This window comes from Phyllostomus hastatus, unplaced genomic scaffold (genome assembly GCF_019186645.2).
Source record: "Phyllostomus hastatus isolate PE091 unplaced genomic scaffold, TTU_PhHast_1.1 phas_contig_150, whole genome shotgun sequence".
NCBI lineage: Eukaryota > Metazoa > Chordata > Mammalia > Chiroptera > Phyllostomidae > Phyllostomus > Phyllostomus hastatus.
Genome location: NW_025333611.1, coordinates 33,626,358 through 33,647,848, shown reverse-complemented (window position 1 = coordinate 33,647,848; position 21,491 = coordinate 33,626,358). Strand labels below are relative to the sequence as shown.

Below are 21,491 nucleotides of genomic sequence, written 5' to 3'. Positions count from 1 at the left end.
TCTGCCTTTTGATCCAGAAGCCCACTTCTGGGAATATATCTGAAGGGACCCAAAACACTAATTCAAAAGAACATAAGCACCTCTATGTTCATTGCAGTATTATTTACAATCACCAAAATAAGGTAGCAGCCCAAGTGGCCATCAATAGATGAGTGGATAAAATAACTATGGGACATTTACATAATGTAATTCTACTTGGCTGTAAAAAAGAAGAAAATCTTACCCTTTGCAACAGTATGGATGGACCTGGAGAATATTATGTTGAGTGAAATAAGCCAGTCAGAGAAAGATAACTACCATATAATCTCACTTATATGTGGAATCTAATGAACAAACTGAACCAAGAAGCAAAACAGAGACAGACTCATAGATGGAGAACAGATGACAGCCAGTGGAGGAGGGGAGGTTAGCGGGTGGAGAGATTGAACAAAGAAAAAGGGCTCATAATGTGGTGATTGCTGGGGGGAGGAGGTATAAGGCAACTAAATGGTAATGGAAAAATATAATAAAGATTAAATTTTAAAAAAATATGAAAAAATTTCCAAATTGATTAGCTAATGTCTCAATATCACCTCCTCCCCCACTAGACTGAAATGCCATATATCATATACTGACTGTTCATACTTGGATTTGTTTCTGGACTTTTATTTTTGTCTTTGTCCTTTATAGCACCAGTATCACAGCTGTAATTATTACTGCTTAATTATACTGTGTTCCTCTTGTAGTTCTGATAGGATGGTTCTGCAGCAACCACGCCTTGGGTCAAAGAGTTAGTCCTCACAGAGGTGGGGTAAGCAGCCACCAGCCTTATTTCACCAGTAGCTGCAACTCTCTGATGTTGCAGTGAAACTCTGTTACATTTAGGAAATCCCATTGAAAATCTTAAAAGTAGAGGAGACTCACCTACAGAACCTGAAAGTGGGAGGCCAGGTGGGGAAGCTCATTCAGTCATGGACTTCCTCTCAATCCTGTGGTTATGGTTTCTGTTCATTTACATGGAGATGGCAGATTGTCACAGCAGTCCTCAACTTTGGAAGGGATTTTACTTTTAGAGAAGAAGCCCTGTGAAAATACATGAGAAAGAAGGCCCAGGGGAGCATTTTTGGCACTCTACTGGCATTTTAAAGGACTGGAAGAGGTCTTTTAGTGCAGGGGGGCCTTTTGGGCCCCTGGATCTCCTCTCACTTAGAAGTAAGGTGGACATGCCGAAGAGGATTGTGCTACTTCCTCCCACTACTCTCGATAGCTGTTAATACAACACTATTGCAATCAAAACAGACATCCTCACTTGTGCTGGTTGCGGAACCCAGTGAGCCTCTTTAGCTGGAATCTTTAGGGTCACTGCTCTTTCTCCAAAAATAAACTTTTGCCTTTAGTGGAAATGGCATCAAATATATTCATATTTAATAGTATTCTTAAAGGGCCAGTAACCCAGTCTTGAAAAATGCCTTACTAACTACATTTCTACTCTCTGCTGAGCACATTCAGCCCTCGGTATCCACAGGTGCAGCATCCATGGATTCAACCAACCCAGACTAAAAATATTTTTAACAAAGTTCTGTTGTTGCTGACACGTACTAGGTAGTTAGGCCTACTGTCATTGAGTCTGTACTGAATGTGCACAGCCTTTGTTTCTTGTCATTATCCCTTAAATAATACAGTATAACAACTATTGGCACAGCATTTGCATTGTACTTGATGTTATAAGTAATCTAGAGATGATTTAAAGTATATGGGAGTATGTACATAGGTGATAGGCAAATATTACACAAGACTCCAAGTATTTGTGGATTTAGGTATCCGTGGGGGCCTTGGAACTAACCCCTTGGTTACCAAGGGGTAACTGTCTTTCCAATATCTTCATAGTGGAAACTTCTTTCGGTCACCTTTTCCAGGCTAGCCTTTGTCTCGTCTAGAAAAGAAACTCTGATGCTTCCAGTGAGCTCAGATGCTCTCCTCTCCTGTTTCAGCCTGCTTCTGCCGCCTTTCGTGCTAGGGGTGGATTCCTGTTCCACTGCCCGGAAAACATGTTAGTCATGCTCCTCCGAGTCAGGGCTTCTACTGCTGGCATTCAGGTATCGAGCTGTAATCACCAGTGATATATTTAGATTTTTAGCTCACATTGCATTTGAACATTAAATACATGTCAACAAGAAAGTAAATGGCCCTCGTTTGGTTGGGAAGCAGTGTTCGGGTGGAATGCCACATCAACTTGTTCATAGTAACACTGTTCATAGTAACACTGATTCTGCATCAGATTACAGACATTCATGCTCCAGATTCCTTTTTAACTAGGAAAAGTGAATTACTATCAGAGGCCACAGGGGCTTTTGAAGTCATTGTCTTTGAGTCTTAGAGCACAAAGTAAAGAGCATTCTGTCCTGAGACAAATGACACATCTGAAGAGAAACCAGCATTAGGATACTCCGAGTTCTGATGGGTTTGATAATTAAAACAAAAGATGGTAGAGAGAAAGCTTTGTAATTTGTACACACAAGATGGCAACTGCTACTATGGTAGGATAACTCCCTGGGGGTGGGGTGGATGTTGTGGGGGCAGGTTGGGAGTCCCTTTGTGCTTTAGACAGGACAAGCCAGAGCAACACTGCTGAACAGGCCAGAGTCATCTTTCTGCTCTCAACAGACCAGACCAACAGGCAGGACTTCGGGGTGGAGCTGGAATGCCAGCTGCTTGAGGTGGAGGAAAGCTGTGTCTGGGACTGGCTGAACGGAGGGTGGAGATGATGGAAAGGAGGTTGTGAGTCAGGCCAGGAAAATTTGGAGTGATCAAGGGACCTAGATGAAAGGGTTAAATTTTCATGATCATATCAGCTTGTGTGGCTTGGAGAAATCTGGGGGAAGTTCATCCAGCATTTTTAAAAAAGTATCCATCATGTTACTTTAGATTATATTTATTTATTTGTTTTTAGACAGAGGGGAAGGGAGGGAAAAGGAGAGGGAGAAACATCAATGTGTAAGGGACACATTGATCTGTTGCCTCTCGCACACCCCCAACTGGGAACCCTGCCACAACTGGGGCATGGGCCCTGACCTGGAATTGAACCAGCAACCTTTCAGTTCGCAGGCCAGCACTGTCTCCATTGAGCCACACCAGCTAGGGCTTACCCAACATTTTAAGATTACAAAGAGGGAAAGAGTTCGGACTGATAATGATGGAGACCATATGTATCGGTGTGATCAGCCTGAGTAAGGGCAAAACGTGGGCTTTGGAGAAGGACCTCAGAATGAGATCATAGTGGCACTATGTAAACAGACAGTGTGATAGGGTAAAGAAAGACCGACCTTAGGATCTCAGCCAATTTGGAATCACAAGTGAACTGTAACAGCAGTTTCTGTATCAGAACAGCATATGATAGACAAGTGCTTGAGGGGGAAAGGCAGGAGGCTAACCTGTGCTCCACTGTTCTGTAAGTAGTATTGTTTATATTCATACTTGTGTTTATGATGAAACAAAGTGAAACGGGTTTTCTATAGGATGTTTGGAGCCTTTAAAATGATAACATTAACCTGTCGATGTTTCATGGCATGCTGTCCTGGGGAATGCACATTGGGAAAGGCTGGTTTAACCTAATGTTGAAAAAGGCATGACCAAATTCAACCATCATATACGATGAAAACACTGAAAGGGAGGAAAGTGTTCCAAAATGTTAATAGTGAATGTTTCTAGTTGAATTATTTCTTTTACTTCTTTCCCATTATTTACTTTAATGAACCTCTATAAGGAATATGAATTTAAAAACAGCAGTGGTGTAGTTGTAGGAAACTCACGTTGAAGTCAGAGCTTTAAAAGCTGTGTGACCTTGAACAGTTTCCTCAACCTCAAGAAGTCCCAGTATAAGCCCTGGCTGGCGTAGCTCAGTGGATTGAGCTTGGGCTGCGAACCAAAGTGTCGCAGGTTCGATTCCCAGCCAGGGTACATGCCTGGGTTGCAGGCTATAACCCCCAGCAACCACACATTGATGTTTATCTCTCTCTCTCTATCTCCCTCCCCTCTCTAAAAATAAATAAATAAAATCTTAAAAAAAAAGAAGTCCCAGTATTTTCATCTATAACATTGGAAAATGCCTACCCAATGGGTTTGCTATGGAGATTAAATGAATTATGGCTTCTACATCTCTCAGCACAATGTCTGCATGTCTATAGCACATACTGTAGATAAGAAATTGGAACATAAAGAGATATGGGTCTGCTTTTTGCTAGCTTAGCTGAAGGCTAGGGAGGTAGGATATGGTAATTATTGAGTGATTAGAGCTTTAAACTGATAAGAACAGATACTACACTTGATCTTAGCCAAGAGGCAGAGAAGCAATGAACGATTAGAGTTTTAGAGGGTAAGGTAGGGGTGCTGGCTTGACTGAGGGCACCGGTCCACTCACTTTGACATCTGGGAGACCAGGAAACACCATTATCGGAACATTTAGCTTCCCCCTGAAGAAAAGACCTGCAGAAGCTGCTCCAGAGTGTGAGACAATATTCCACAGACCACTTGGCAGGGATGATTATCAATTGTCATCTGGGCACCTTCTGTTTCATGGTGAGCAGCCTATGAATACTGAGTTTTTAAAACAAACAAACAAACAAACACCTTCATACACCTTCTGGATTGCTTGGAACTGATTTTAACCATTGTACCAGAGAAAGGTGTTTAACAACCTCCTTCTTCTTATGTACTTGGAATAACTCTGCTGAATGGAAAGAACTTGTGCTTCAGCCACAGTGCCTCCCTCATTACTCTGGCAACTTCGTTGCTTCACAGTTGTGATTCTTGGAAACTTGTTGTAAAGATTCTTCAGAATTCTTAAATAACTTTTTTCTGACTTCATTTATTTAAATACCCCGGAATAGCCTCCCAAGCTATAAGTTTGACATCCAGGAAACTATTTATAGCAGGATGAGTACTCTCTGTGACTGATGTTAATGTTTTATTTTGAGAAGGACAAATCCTTAAAAAGATTGATAGGGTTGATGGTATTTTAAACTGAAAGCTGTGCCAAGGCAATTATGGCAAGTGGATATGAAACTGGAACATAAAGAGATATCGGTGTACTTTTTGCCAGTTTAGCTAAAGGCTGGGGAGGCCTCCCACAAGAAGGCAGGCAGAGACAGAGCCTGTAAGCCACTTAGTGATCTTTTAGGAGGATTAGGCACTGCAGCTAGGGCGCCTGACCTCTGCTCAGTGTTGAATAACCCAGAGCAGACTAATGGATACAGACTGTCATAACTAAGGTCAATACTTTCCTTGTTGTTATTGATATCCCTTTAGGTAGGAGAAAAACAGGAAGGTTAAAGTCAACCTAACTTATAAAAAAATACAACTTTGGCCCTGGCCAGTATAGGTCAGTGGATTGAGCATGGGCTGCGAACCAAAGGGTTGCTGGTTTGATTTCCAGTCAGGGTGATAGCCGACCTAAGGGTTGGAAATTTTTAGTTTAAGTAATAGCTAATAAGCTTAGTAATCAATGCATGTAAAAGCTTTTATTCCAGGAACTGAAGGTATGACCCACCCTGATTCCAGGAGACCATAAGCAGTTCCACCTTGTTCCTCAGGCGAACCACAAGCAACTCAAGATGATATCTGAGCCATTTTGCTCCAGGGTGAGATGACCACCGCCTAAGACAGAATGCTGACGTCCTTTCTTAATCTAATTAACATTTCCCAGAATTTCAAAACCCCTCACCCACCTTGTTTATTCCCTGCTTTAAAAACATTGGCCTGGAAAGAAAAGACAAGATGGCCTGTGAGGGCATGAACCCGCCATCTTCTCAGATTGCCGGCCACCTGAATAAAGCGCCCTTTAAAGATTCAATCCCTGTCTCTGCTTATTGGGTTTGGTAGTGACAGGCAGCCCGAACTCCAGTGTCTTTTCCAGTTTCAAGAGCACATGCCTGGGTTGTGGGCCACGTTCCCAGTGGGGGACACCGTGAGCAACAACCACACATTGATGTTTTTCTCCTTTTTTCCCCTCTCTCTAAAAATAAATAAATAAAATCTTTAAAAAATACAACTTTGTGTGTTGGGGGCCCTTAAAAGAATCACAAAGAAAATATTTAGAACAAGAAATTACAACAAATTACTGAAGACTTGGTGATTCAGATTCCCCTTCTTCTGAAACCTCATTAAGCAATTTATCAGATTTGTTTATTACACAGAATTGCTTCCTAATAGCAAGCTGGCTTCCCCTAGGCACCTGGAACACTGTAACTCTAAGCCACACCCTGCTCTCCCAGGTGCATCATAAGTTAAGATTCATTAGTTTCAACTTCCCAGGATCACGGTCTGGAGAGTGGGTAATATTCTGCCAGCTTTGAAATCTGGAGGGAAAGCAAGCCTGGCAGAGGTACCCGTTCCATTCCCCGCTTGCTTAGTAGCTGGGGATTGGAAGACACACTACAACGTTAAAAAAAATTCATTAGCTTCGTGTAATCCTACCACTTCACTGGCTGGTTGCTCATCATCTATGTCTCTTGCAACCAGTTCAGGACAGGTACTTGGAACATATTAGGGGTTAAAAGGTTTAAGTCTTGTAGACCCCTCAGTTTTATCTAAGGACGGGAGTGATTTAGAGAACCTTGAAATGCTGAAAGGAAAACACACACACACACACACACACACACACACACACACACACACACACACACACGGCGGTGGGATTGAGTGGATTCCTTCCCTCTGCCGGGGAGGGCGCTGTCTTTAACTTTGATATTGCTCGACTTAAAGCCCTACTCCGGGCCATGTTCTTACAGCTGCTCTAGCCTCAACGGGCCAACCTCGCTCCCATTTTCGGGTCCCAAAACAGGCTGAGGCGCAGGAGGTACCACCACCGGAAGTTTCTTTTGACATACAGAAAAACGGCGGAAGTAGGCCAACGGCACTTCCTCACTACTTTGCTTCCAAGCCGGCTACCCACTCTCCTTTCTTTTGGAAGTAGAGGCGTTCTATTGCTCTTTGCCCTCATGAAAAGCAGCTGCGGCAGATTCCGTGCGCAGGTTCAGTTGGTTAGCTCCGCCTCTCAACCATTTTCCACCTTCCAAGGTTCTCTTGCCTGGACATGACGTACGCGTGTACGTAACTGGAGGGCGGGACCTCAAAAGGAAAAACGTTTGAGCCGAGGTCTCGCGAGAACATTTCTTTCCTTCGCAGTTCTCGCTCCGCAGCTTCATTCTCGTCGCAACGAGATCTTTCGAGATCTTCTCCGCCCCCGCTACCCGGCTCCTCCACTGTGGCCGCTCTGCCGGAGCCGGCCTGGGCAGCACGCTCTGCAGCGGATCCATTTAAGAGGCCCTAGGCCCTCGCGTGGGCACTCCCACGTCCCCACTAGCACCGGTTCCCTGGCCTACGCGGCCCGCTCTCCGCGCTCCAACCCCACCGGGGTCTGTGTCTTGTTTCGCCGGCCGGACCCGGGCTCGAGCCCGAGCTTTAGCTGGCGCCATGTCGGTGGTAGGCATAGACCTCGGCTTCCAGAGCTGCTACGTTGCTGTGGCACGCGCCGGCGGCATCGAGACCATAGCTAATGAGTACAGCGATCGCTGCACGCCGTAAGTGTGGGCCAGGCCGGCCGCGTGAGCTGGGGGGTTGGGGAGGTACCAATTGCTCGGGTCTGCGACCCTCGCGGCTGGGGAACACGAGCCGGGGAGTCATCTCCGTTCCGAGCCGAAGGCTCGGGGGATAGGGGACCCCGGCTGGGAGCCAGGTTACTAATTGTCACGACTTGCCGTGTGGGTCTGCGCCAGGAGTGAGGCTTTTTGCCGGTGGCTCGCGGGTAAAGGGAAGGCTGTGAGCTGGGTACTCGGACCAGCGGAGAGCCGGGGTGGGAACTGGAGGGAAGGCAGGCCTGGGATGTAGGGTGGACCGAGATCCTCTTTCAGCAGGCACAGATCAGGCACAGGGCATACTGACGTTTCTTGAACTTAACACAGAGTTCGTAGCTTTGCACACAGCAGGCACTTAAAAGTTGAACGGGTTCTGTCGTCTGCCGGCGGCATGGACGTGAAGCGACCGGAGTCCCACGTGAGTGGGGGCGGGGCGGCGCCCGGAAGCTGGGGAGCAGGAGAACCTGAGTCTCGGCTGCGGGTGGACCAGGGTTCTTAGGTTGGAGTGGTGGTATAACAGATGCCGGGAAAGGACTTAATAAAATCGATGCTGTGTCGGTACCTTTGCATTCACTTTCTTTTCTCACATTCTTTCAGTATATTGAACTATGTTGGGTCATTCTCTGCTATTCTGTGCGCATCCACTTACACAGTAATACATTCCAACTGGGGTGTGGACTGCAATTGCTGTCTATTTATTTATTTACTTACATACATACTTTTGAGAGGGAGGGAGAGAGGAAGGAGGGAAACAGAAACATAGATTTGTTTGTTCCACTGATTCATACATTCATTGGTTGATTCTTGTATGTGCCTTATCAGCGATGAACTGCAACCTAAGATTGCCCTCTGAGTACCCGGCCCAGGACTAGGCCACAGTTAATGAATGACTCAGGGGCTCACTTTGACTTCTAGAACCTGTAGTAAATTATGGGACCGGTACAGACACAGTTCTAAAAAATCATGACTCACCCAGGTCTTTACTTGGTTAGAGTAAAATAATCTACTTTTTGAGTACATAGAGAAACCTTTCAGTCCACTGTCTTCCTCTTGAACAAAATATTTGAAGCTTTATACTATTTGCTAGGTTCTCAGCATGGCGATTCACCGGCATCTGTTCTAAAGTGCAGTTTTCACCTGACTTTTGTCACACTTCATTGCTAGTCAAACTAGTATCCCTTCTACTAGCCTGATCTTTGCTGCTTAGAAGGATCACAACATCTCCCTTCCACTTATCAAATTTCTGCCCCTTATTTTAGAGCTAACCCAGGTGGCTTCCCCTAAAAACCCACTCCAGATCCCAAAATGAACTTTGATGGCCCTAGGTGATTTTGTTTTTAAACAACTTTATTGAGATGTAATTTAAAGTGTGCAGTTAGATTGATTTTGTGTAGTCACAAATTTGTATAACAATTTTAAAAGATTTTCATCACTCTGCAAAGAAAAGCTCTACTTGTTAGAATATATTCTATTCCTCCTGCCCCTGGCTATTTTTATAGTTTTTAACAATGGGTATGTTCTGATTTGTATTCCCGGGGAAGTGTATTATATATTGAAGGTTTTTTTTTAAGCATTAAAGTTTGTTTTTAAGTATTTAAGCATTAATTTCCTATTTGATGCTGTCTTCCTCTCTGGGTCCTAGTTTTCTTCATTGGTAAAGAGCTGGAGTGCTTGAGTTGGTCATGGAACATCTGGGTGTTTTCCTGCCTAGAGTTGAATAGACTCCGCCAGAGGGAAGAGAATGCCAGATACTGGAGCGAACAGTGTTCCTGTCCTTTCCTTTAGGCTGTTACCTTAGGCTCTAAATTTTTTTTAAGACAGACAGCAATTGCCACAATTTTGACATAAATTCCATTATTTAAAACTGCTTTCTTTAAGGAAAAAAAACTTAATGTTTCCATTTCACAACTAAATATGCCTCACAGACTAAGTGACCAGATACACTATGTAATTGTGATAAGAAAATGCTTTTTAAATTTTTTAAGTGATATATTAACTTGTATGTTTTCTTGTGTGTTTTCCTTATATTTTCTTTTATATTCTTCAGGAATTTATAAGGATGCCATATACCCAAATAATTTTTTTTTTTTAAATATTCTCAGCAGAGGACAATTTTCATTGCTTTCAGAGAGGGAAGGAAGGGAACATCAGTGAGAGAGAAACATGATTGGTTGCCTTCTCATATGATCCCTGACCAGGGATCGAACCTGGGACCTTTGGTTTATAGGCTGATGTTCCAACCAACTGAGCCACAGCAGCCAGGGCCAAATAATTTTTTGAACTGATTTTTATTAGCTGAGATTCCTGTGGTGGAGTCCATCTAGCTAAGTAATATGAGAGTGAGAAAGGTTGATCTTTTGTAGTGGTTATGGAACAGTGTTTTTTTTTGTGTGTGTGGTTTAAATATTTTTATTTTTGATAACTGATAAAATAGGCTGTATACCACCATTTTTAACATTTCCCCAACCTTTTATTTTGAAAATTTTCAAACCCACAGAGGTTGAAATAGTAACATTAAAATATGGAACAGTGGTTTCATACCTCAGATAGATAGAGACTGTGTGATGTATGTTTGTTTTACTGTGAGAATGGAGTAGGTTCCAAGGGTTGGCTATGATGGGAGTACTTCATTTCTTTAAGATTGTATTTATTTATTTTTTAGAGAGAGGGGAAGGGAGGGAGAAAGAAGAAGAGAAACATCAATGTGTGGTTGACTCTTGAGCATCCCCTTGTGGAGACCTGGCCCACAACTTAGGCATATGCCCTCATTAGGAATAGAACTGGCAACCCTTTGGTTCACAGGCTGGCACTCAGTCCACTGAGTCACACCAGCTGGGGCTGGATTCAGTTTTTGAGGAGCTAATTGATTCTTACCCAGAAGAGACACTTGCTTTTCCACCAAATTTAGGTTTCTTTTATGTTAGCAAATATGCCAGCCATTGTGCTAACCACTGGAAGTGCCCTGATGTTGAATAAACAAGATCACCTAATCACGGACATGGCTAAGAGGAAAAGCCAGATACTAAACAAACACATATGTGAATGCCAACTGGGGGGAAGGCCCCGGTGGGAAAGTGGAGGCACGACAACACAGGGGCCTAATTTAAGTTGTGTGTGGGGTGGAGATGGAAGGTGCTTTTTTTTTCCTTAAGATTTTATTTATTGCCCTGACTGGTGTGGCTTGGTTGGGTGTTGGCCCACAAAGTGAGAGGTCATGGGTTTCATTCCCAGTTAGTACACGTCTGGGTTGCGGGTTCAGTCTCCAGTGCATACGAGAGGCAACCACCTGGTTGATGATTCTCTCCCACGTTGATGTTTCTCATTCTCTCTTCCCCCTCCCTCCCCCTCTGCTCTGAAAATAAATAGAATCTTTTTAAAAAGTGCCATTTATGCACCCCTATGTTCCCTGTAGCATTAATCACAATAGTTAAGATTTGGAAGCAGCCCAAGACTCAGTCAGTAGAAGAGTAGATAAAAAAGCTGTGGTACACTTACACAATGGAACACTACTCAGCCATAAAAAAGAAGGAAATCTTACCTCGGGTGACAGCATGATGAAGAGCATTATGCTAAGTGAAGTAAGCTAGTCAGGGAAAGACGAATACTGTATGGTTTCACCCATGTGTGGAATCCAATGAACAAAATAAACCAACAGAATAGAAACAGACTCATGGAGAACAGACTGGCAGCTGTCAGAGGGGAGGGGTATTGCAGGGCTGGGTGAAAAAGGTGAAGGGATTGGGCAAAAACAAAACAAAAAAAACCCTCAGCCCAACTTACAAACAGACATCTGGTGATTATCAGAGGGAATGGGGTGGGAGGAGGTAGAAGAGGGTGGGGGGGCCGGTAAAAGGTGATGGAAGGAGACGTGACTGGTGGCGGTGAACACAGTACAATACACAGATGGTGTATTGTAGAATTGTACACCTGACATGTAGGTAATTTTAGTTACCAGTGCCACCTCAATAAATCCAATGAAAAGTGTCATTTAGGCTGACAGCTGGGGGATGAGTAGGAATTTATCATGGCGGTATCATGGCAGTGAGGGGCCTGAAGAAGAGCTGTCCTGGGCAGAAGGACAGCAGGTGAGGAACACCTGCTGCAGCAGGAAGAGCTTGGCTGACCTGACAGATGACAGACTCAGAGGGCGACAGCCTCTCTTGAGCCACTGGAGAGGCTGGTGGGAGATGAATGTGGAGAGGAGTTAAGCAGGGCAGACTAGAGTGTGGCGAAGCTTTGTGAATGATGGGCTTTTATTTAGGTGCTGTGGGATGATCTACCATCTTAAATATGATGAACTTTTTGGTGGAGCAAGGATTTATGTGAGACAGGAGCGAGAAGAAGCAGGGTGATGAGTAGGAGGCTAGTGTGATATTCAGTCCATGTGGGTGTGGACATTGCTCTTCATTAGCTGTCCATTAGTGCGGTAGCAGGGGGGGAGATGTGTGGGCGGATTTGAGATAAACTTTGAGGAGTTATAAATGAGTGTACCTGTCTTTTTTTTTTTTAAAGATCTTATTTCCAGAGAGGGGAAGGGAGGGGAAGAAAGGGAGAGAAACATGGATTGGGTACCTCTGACGTACCTGCAACCCAGGCATGTGCTCTGACCAGAAATGGAGCCTGCAATCTTTTGGTTCAGAGGCTGACACTCAGTCTGCTGAGCCACACCAGCCAGGGCTGTTTGTTGATGTTTTTTGACTATAGGCTTGGAAAGTCTATTTTTATATTTAGTTGGATCATTGCAGTAGAAAGTGTACAACCATAAAGCTTTTTTTGCAGTAAGAATGCTTTTGTACTGTCAAGCAAGTTAATTGAGTTATGCTTTCCAAAGTGAACAATTTGTAGTGTAGAAATGAATTATGAAAGTAATTCTGTGGCCGTGGCTGGGTGGCTCAGTTGGAGTGTCATGCTGTACACCAAAAGGTTGTGGGTGTGATTCCCGGTCAGGGCACATACTGGGTTGGCTAAAAAGTCTGTTAGGGCTTTTTTTTTTTTTTTTTTTGGTATTATGGCTATAGTAGTGCTTAGTTGTCTTTAACTTCATTCGAAACAATTTTGTTCATTGTATTGTGACAGCTGCGATAACAGCGTGCATTAAAAAAACTTAACCAAATTGGTGAATTTTTGTGCAGCTATTTTAATAATGAAAATGGAAGAAAATATGCAACATTTTTGGTGTATTACGATTATTTCAAGAAAGTAAAAATGCAGTTGAAACTCAAAAAAAGATGTGCAGTGTATGGAGAAGGTACTGTGAGTGATCGAACATGTCAGAAGTGATTTGCAAAGTTTCTTGTACTGTTGACATTTTGGCCAAATACCATAATTCTTTGCTGTAGGGCTGTCTTATGCATTGGGAGACGTATAGCAACACCCCTGGCCTCGACCCATTAGAAGCCAATAGGGGGAGATGGTCAACATACTCAAAATATCCAAATCAATAAAGTTATTGGTGAAAAGGAAAAATGTGTCTTTTATGGAAAAAACTATACAGACTTTTTGGCCAACCCAGTATCTAAGGTGCCAGTTCAGTCTCTGGTCTGGGTGCATATGGGAGGCAACCAATTGATGTTCGTTCTCTCTCTTCCTGTTTCTCACCCTTTCTCCTTTACCTTCACCCTCTCTAAAATGAATAAGTATATCAAGTGAGAATTAAAAAGAAAAAGAAAATAATTCTTTGTATGAATTGTACCTTTATTCTAGTTTGCATTTAATGTTATTTCGTATTAGTTTCCAGTGTACAGCACAACCTGTCCCTGGTATTTCCAGTACCCACCTGGCACTGGAACCACAGTTACTAAGTATCATCCACTATATGCCCTATTTTGTATTTCACATCCCTGCAACTGTTTTGTAACCAGCAGTTTGGACTTCTTAATCCTGACCCTTTTTCACCCAGACCCCAGCTCCCTTTCCTGCTGTCAGCCCTCAGTCCATTCTCTGTATCTCTGAGTCTGTTTATGTTTTATGAGTTTATTTTGTTCCTTAGATTCCACATAAAGTGAAGTCATATGGTATGTGTCTTTCTCTGATGGAGTTACTTCACTTAGCATAATAACATCCTCTAGGTCCAAGCTGTTGCAAATGGTGAGATCTATGTTTTTGTGTGTGTGTGTGTGTGTGTGTATATATATATATATATACAGTGGAGTATTACCACTGTACCACAGCTTGTTTTTTTCAAATCCTCACTGGAGAACATGTTCACTGATTTTTTTGGTGGGGAGGGGGTGTGGGGAGAAAGAAAAAGAAAGAAACAAACATTGATTGGTTGCCTCCCATATGCACCCTGACTGGGGATGCAGCCTGCAACCTAGGTATGTGTCCTGACTGGAGTTGAACCTGCAGCCCCTTGGTGAGTGGGATGACGCCCCAACAAAATGAGCCACCTGGCCAGGGCTGTACTACAGCTTTTTTATCCACTTGACTATTGATGGGCCTTGGGTTGCTTCCATATGTTGGCTGCTGTTAATACTGCTGCATATATTCTTTTGAATTAACTGGGTTTGTTTGGATATATTCTCAGGAGTGGAATTGCTGGGTTGTAAGGCATGAATTGTTTACAGTATCATTTTGATGAATTTAGTTCCTAATAAAGCAACATGTTAGGAATTTGAAGAGATGAAATTATTAATAAGCACCCATCAGAGCAAAAGCTCAGAGTATGTATAATTTTTGGGTGACTGGCAAATAAACATCTGATACTTTATTTGAGCAAGAAAATTATTTCTCTATGAAGTGAATGTCTTTACATGTCATGTAGATCCAAAAAGAGCTGCGGGATGACTTGGGTTTAAAGGAGGAGGAGGCTGATTTGTTAACTAACGCTTCAGACTGCTTACACCATTCCCCTCATATGTCTCATGGGAGAGGTTATGAAAGCAGTTTCTTAAAATCATTGAAGAACTGAACAGCAGCCTCTCATGTAAGATTGGTAGGAACTTTGTCATTAGAGTCTAAATTGTTTCCTGAGACTTTTTCTAACTGACTTAGCAGAATACTTGTTTGCTGCAACAGTAAAAACACTGGAATGTTAAAATTAAGGTTCCTCTCACACTAGTTTGTTCTCTACCCTTGCATACCTTTTTCTAGATTGTGTGTTTGAATAAATAGGATCATACTCTGTTTTGTGACTTTTTCCACTTATGCAGGGTGGGGCAAAAGTAGGTTTACTGTTGTGTGTATGAAAAATACAGTAGTTAATAAATAATAATACAAGAATAAACTGTATTTCAAGTACTCACAAGTGTAAACCTGCTTTTGCCCCACCCTGTATTTTAGACATCTTTCAGAGTCAAATATGGATTTACCTCCTTAAGTACGTAATTCCATATTAGGACTGTAACATGTTTTCTCCAAATGCTCAGGTTATTTATAATATTTTACTATTACAAATAGTTCTTCAGTAAGTAGTTTTTTATATTTATGTTTACATGTTAATGCTTTTATTTTTGTTGGATAGATTTCCAGATGTGAAATTGCTAGGGTAAAAATATATATGCTTAGAGTTTCAGTACAAATTGCCAGAATACTTTGCAAAAACTTAAGAGATTAATTAATGCCAGGGACATAAATTAATAATAAATTTCTTTACCTTTCTGGGGGTAGATGATTTTAGGATGGCTGACTAAATTTATTGGGTAGTTTGAGAAAGTGAAGCAGAATTAATTAATATATTTTATTTACTTTTAGAGAGATGGGAAGGGAGGGAGAAAGAGAGGGAGAGAAGCATTGGTGTGCAAGAGATACATCATGCCGCCAGCTAGGGACTTGGCCTATAACCCAGGCATGTGTCCTGACTGGGAATCGAACCAGCAGTGTTTTAGTTCAGAGGCAGGTGCTTAATCCACTCTGCCACACCAGCCAGGGTATGAAGCAGAATTTACAGAGCAAACTGGTTGGCTTGTTTTTGTATGAAACTGGGACCAGGGCTTCATTGGAGCTAGAGTAAGAGCTATATTTTAGCTATGTTTTATTTCTTATGAGCACTTTAAAAGTGGATCAACAAAATTTAATCTTTATAGTAATCAGTTGAGGGTGGTGCTGTAATTTTTCCAATTTATAGATGAGCAGTTGAATTGCAAGAGAAATTAAGCACCAGAGAGATCGTACAGCTAGGAAGACAGAGAAGGGATGTGGACAGACCCTGACTGTGTGATTGTAGGGCCTTGGCTCTTCTCACTGCGTGTGTTCGGGTCAGTCAGCTTGATGGCAGAGTGGAAAAGCCAAGGATTTCTCTAGTTCTCCCCCACTCCAAAGGGTCTCTTTGGTGCAGTAGTGGGCTCATTGTTAGAGAACTTTTTCAGAATGTAAATATTGTGAAGTGGTACTGTATTGATAATTTCTTATGATACGATAAGAAAACGTGGACTTGCTCTGTACTTTGCAAGTTAAATACCTTGTTTCAGGGGTTGCTGCTGTGCTACGGGGTGAAGATCGATGTTCCGTTAGTGACATTTGATTGCTTTGTAAGGAGTTGGGACCTGTTTGTGGTATATGTGTACACAGACCAAAAAAAGCATGAAAAATTTGAATTGATACAAACTTTAATTTAGCTTTTCAAGATGTATGAAACACTACCTGTTACTGTTAAGGCAGATGTGGATTTAAAAGTAAATAAAAATGTTAATTGACTTCAAGGAAAATAGTACTTAGAGCAGCTCTGTACAGTACATTCTGTGACAGTGGAAATACTCTACATCCTCGTTGCCCAAAGCCCAACCGATTTTAAGAAGCAGGAATGATTAATTTTTACTTGAGGGGGGATTGGGAAGGCTTCACAGACAAGTGGGTGATATTTCTGGAGAACACTGGGATTCATTAGGGACCGGAGCATTTTCAGGTGGCAGAAGTGGTGTGAGCGAAGCAGGAAGGTTGGAAGACTGTTGAGCTCTGAGTTGGTCACTGTGTGCATGAGGGGCGGCTGTAAGGTGGGGATGGGGTTGGGGCAGTGAGGAATCTGGGCTCTATTTGTTGGTAATTGGTTTTCTTGGGAAAGTAATTAGAAGCTCTTGTTTCTAGAGTTATCTAGACAGAATAGGAAATTAATCCTTTAACAGGACATACAAAAAAGTTAGGAGCATGTTTTTTATTCTTAGAGCTAGTAATTGTTTTAAGATGTAGGTTTTGAAAAAGGGCTGCAGAAAACAAGGAAGTAATTAATATTACCTGTTATGCGGATGGAGGTATTGGTGGTACATACCTTAGAAAAGCAGATCTGATAGTTTTTATTTTTTAATTTTTATAATTTATTGATTATGCTGTTACAGTTGTCCCACATTTCTCCACTTTGTGCCCCCATAGATCTGGTAGTTTTACCAATGGATAGACTTAGTGGAGTGAATGGAGTGGGTAAGATTGCCTTGGGCAATTTCCTAAAAGCACTGATGGAGAGATTAAGTGGTACTTAGGACGTTCTGAAACAGTTTAGTGATTGGCATATTTGCAGGAAGGCTGATGATGAGATCTCAAGCTAAACCACAGTCAGGTCACAACTAACTGCCTGCAAACTGCTCTGGGAGACTGGCCCACAGGGGTTCTTACCCCAGTGGGTGCAAAGGGCCGTGGAGGTGCAGAGGGGCCCAGCATTCTGTTAGTGTGCATGGGGCTAGTAAACTTTAGTCCAGTTTGACTCAATTAATAGGTTGTCTAATGTAGTCTGATTTGGACCAAGGCAGTATGGCTCCAGAGCCCTGTTTCTTAGTCTGCTATAAAGTGGAAAGAACTAGGGTTCTGGGTAGGATAGAGAAGGTCAAGGTCAAAGCTAGAACTTAAAGTTTGAAGAAATGATCTGACTTACTTGCTTTCAGATTACATGATCCTAGGTAAATTTTCTTAATACCTTTTTGGTCTCAGCTTCCTATCAAATGGGGGTAAGATAGGGTGATTATGAGGATCGAGTGAGATACTACTCATAAACAATCTATGCAGTATTTATGATTAAAGCATGAGGAAGAGGGCTTTACTAGCTTGAGGAGGAAATGGACTCAGGGAAGAGCTTTGTCTTTTGGGTGAATTTGATCTTATTGAAGCTTGAGAGAAAGCAACTATTTGGGAATGGAGGTGACAGATGTGTGAGGGTAAAGGTAACATGGGCAAGGTTCCAGAGGGATTAATTAGACTCAAGATTGTAGGGTGAGGCATTGGGGCGTCAACACGGATACGACTTTAAGCTTAAATTAAGCACAGTATTTTAAAGTGGTCGTACCTTGAACCTGGTTTTAGTTTTGCTTTCTGAAAGAAACAGCAAATAGATCAGCCCAGCAGGCAGTATATGAATCGGTGATTTGGAAGGATGTGTTCAGAAGTGGAAATGAAGTTCCTTGTCAGAAAATGAGTCCTCGGAAGCTAGTTCTAGAAAATTTACTTTTTATTTGCAGTAGGGACAGGAGTAGTTTTTGGGGTTTATAGACTGTTCTCTTGGTGCAGTTGTAAGCTATTTTAGAAAAGAACATTTAATTGATGAATTGATGAGGGAACATTATTTTATGTTGGGATTCTGAACACCAGACTTGAAGAATTAGAGGGTAGTAGAGACTGGCCAGCCTGCCTCTCTGCAGTATTTTAGACAGACGGTTATCACATAAAACTTGAACATCTAAAGCCTGGGCTCCCATGGACAGTTTTACTCAACGTAAAGGTTAAAATTAGAGACTGACTTTGTGTTGCTAAAATACATGGCTTTTTTGTGAAGACTGAGAAATCTTGCCTGGTGTGGTTTGGGGTATAAAGTTGGAATAAGGTTATATTCTAAAATGTTTGTTATATTTTCTAGGGCCTGCATTTCTTTTGGTCCTAAGAATCGTTCAATTGGAGCAGCAGCTAAAAGCCAGGTAGGTGGTTTTGTTTTTCCCTAAAACGACCTATTTTTCCAGTTTGTCCAACCTCTGTTCAACTGTTTGAGTGCCCCTTGTGTGCCCAGCACTGGTAGGCCTTGGCCATGTAGCTGAGAGACAGACCTCATCCCTGCTCATGGTGGTTGTGTGAAAAGCGTGAATGGTATAATCTGTTTAATACAAACTACTAGGATGTACATATTTTAAATGCCCCTAAAGACTTCTCTTAGGGCTTTCTTTCTTTCTTTCTTTTTTTTTTTTTTTTAAGGTTTTATTTACTTATTTTTAGAGAGGGGAAGGGAAGGAGAAAGAGGGAGAGAAAAACATCAATGTGTGGTTGCCTCTTGGGTGCCTCCCACCAGGGACCTGGCCTGCAACCCTGACTGGGCATGTGCCCTGACTGGGAATGGAACCGGCAGCCTTTTGGTGTGAAGGCAGGCGCTCAGTCCACTGAGCCACACCAGCCAAGGCATGGGCTTTTCTGTTTACTAATATTGAAGGTCAGTGTTGTATCTAGATTTGATGTTGTCAATCAAGGTTCTCAAGGAAGGAAAACACTAGAAGCACATTAACTTATCGTTAGTTTACTCTGCAAACCAGGAGTCTGACATATCTGCTGGTTTCTGAGTAACCAAACAGCAGAATCCCAAGAGTTCTGTTATTCTGAGTGTCTGAGGTTACTGTGAAATTAAGGAGTTGCATGCTTGACCTTTTTATGGTTCAATCTGGAACAAAGTATAGAATGAATATTTGTCTCTTTTTCTGGACTGGGAAGGGCCTAAAATTCATAAGCCCAAGAAAGTGATGCTTGGCCAGTTGATTATTAATAAAACTGGGTGTTTTACAATCTAGGAGGCGGTAGATAGCAAGTACACAGCTATATTGAAACGCCTTTCCTTCTGGAATTTCAGTGAATTCTTCCTGGTTTTAAATTTGCTGTCATCGTTGAGAATAGTTACTGTACTGCACTGGCTGCTGAGTCTAGGTTGACATGGTCATTGTGCTACTGAGTTTCTTCTTGGCTGCTTGCTGAAGCAGGGCCCGGCTGGGGAGGCCTCGCTGTTTTCAAAAGGCTTCTCTGTGTGCCTTTGACATGCCTGGTGGAGAGGAGCTCTGCAGCTTTTCCTCGGGGCTTGGCACACTGCACCCCTGCACCAGGAGGAGGAGCCTGTGAATCTTAAAACAAGTTTATTCTGGAATTTTTTTTGAATGTCTTTGCCACTGTTTTTTCCATAAATTATAATACTTTATTGAAAGAAATTAAAAAATACAGATATAATATGATAGGGACTTTGGAAGTTTTATTGTACTACCATTATACAAAAATGATTTTGAATCTTAATGTTAACCTATTGTACTCTTTCTAAGCATATAAATATTTCCTCTTCTACAAAAGTGAGGTCATACTGTATAGGTACTCATCTTTCAGGCTCCTAAAATAATCTCGCCCCATGTGGCTGCACCTTGCTGAGTTTACCTGTGCACACTCAGGCCGTCTCCAGTTTCCTGGCATTGCGAACAGTACTCTCAGTATCGTTTTGTGCTCATCTTCGTGTGTGTGGTGCCATCTGTTTGTCCTTTATGGTAGGTTTCTTTGACTGGAGTTTGTGAATTGACACAAACTTCCAAACTGACGCCTGGGAAGATTGAATCACAAACTATGGGAATTTTTAAAGGCTAAGAATTATATCTAAATGTTTATGAGAAGTTTAAGACAGAAAATACTCTTACAGGTATCACGACTTGTCTGTGGAGAAGCAGGACACACGGGGCTGTGGTCTCCGTTACCTGTTCGAGGCCATCACCCCTTGAGCCTCGCCTCACGTGCTGCTCGCAGGTGTCACTCCGAAAGGCTTAGTGTGGAAGGAAACTGGAACTCAGGAGGAAACTTTGTGGCATTAAAATGATGCTAATTCAATTGGGTGCTGTTTAATTTTTTCCCCCTCTTTTAATTGCTGTCAGTCTTTCTACTCTGACTCTGATATCCTTTCTCGTAGATCATTTCCAATGCGAAGAACACAGTCCAGGGGTTCAAAAGATTCCATGGCCGAGCATTCTCTGACCCGTTTGTGGAGGCAGAAAGGTCTGGCCTTGCATATGATATCGTGCAGTTACCTACTGGATTAACAGGTATAAAGGTAAGGTTCTCGAGATAATGCCTTATGATCAAAACAGCATTTTATTTTTATTGGACCAGTGTATATCAATACAGTTCTGATTTCCTGTTGGAATGAAAATGCTTATAAATGCTTAGGAAAAGCTCTTGCTAGTAAAGTCCATTTGGCATTTTTTTTTAGTGATTTGGATTTTGATCGAGAACCATAGGTAGCATTGTTAATATGGCTTGGATGGATGAGTAGTGATGAAGCTAATGCTGCCATTGCTGCTTGTCTTGTTTGCTGTGTGATTTTAGGGTGTGACTTGTAGAAGTCAGGCAAAGAAATCAGTGCTTTTAGGTCACTAGGCAGATAGGTAGTTACACTCTTGAAGGGGAGAAAAGGGGAGCTGAGTCTTTGATATCTCTGGGACACCTAGAAGAGTCTATTTGTGAAGCACGCAGTGAACGGATCAGACAAAAGAGGTGAGAGGCCCAGGAATGGGCAGGTGCATGCCACTGCCTCTCTAGCCTGCAGAGGTGCTGAAAATCCAGGAGGGTGGTTGAACTTTCCAGGCAGGTGAGTTTAGAGAGAGTAGATTTGGTGTTTTAGACATTCTGACTGGAGAAATAAGACTATGGTAACTGGCTCAGATCTAAGAGATGATGGAAATTGGGAGAAAAAGGTAATCAGTTGTACATTGTAGCCCAGGATTTGGTTGAGTTTAGAAGTGAAGAATTCTGATAACTGAAGAATGATCTCTGGGCTTACTTACTGAGGACACCTGTGGCAGTAGTGTCAGAACAGTGTGAATGACCTAGTGCGGGGTAAAGCTGCAGTGCAGAGGAGGGAAGAAGGAAAGGGGAGCTGAGGAAATGAGGGGTGACCCTCGTAGTTGAGAAAGAAATAGGACAGACATCGGCTGATTTAGTCCTAAGCATTGCAAGAAA

General features: G+C 42.4%; 1 protein-coding gene, 1 non-coding gene and 1 pseudogene across 2 annotated transcripts in view; 2 read left to right on the top strand and 1 right to left on the bottom strand.

Moving 5' to 3' along the window:
* Positions 1-4,235: 4,235 nt before the first annotated feature.
* Positions 4,236-4,330, bottom strand: LOC123813275 (annotated as a pseudogene).
* Positions 4,331-6,278: 1,948 nt separating this feature from the next.
* On the top strand, positions 6,279-6,419 carry LOC123813258. Its single transcript, XR_006784700.1, has one exon. It is a non-coding gene; the product is annotated as a small nucleolar RNA SNORA7 (small nucleolar RNA).
* Positions 6,420-7,170: 751 nt separating this feature from the next.
* Positions 7,171-21,491, top strand: part of HSPA4 (heat shock protein family A (Hsp70) member 4) — a 38,072-nt gene continuing 23,751 nt past the window's right edge. Inside the window, exons 1-3 of the mRNA XM_045819626.1 lie at positions 7,171-7,556; positions 18,385-18,442; positions 20,443-20,583. Coding sequence (XP_045675582.1) covers positions 7,450-7,556; positions 18,385-18,442; positions 20,443-20,583 — 306 coding nt within the window. The 5' untranslated portion in view covers positions 7,171-7,449. The remainder of the gene's footprint in view (positions 7,557-18,384; positions 18,443-20,442; positions 20,584-21,491) is intronic.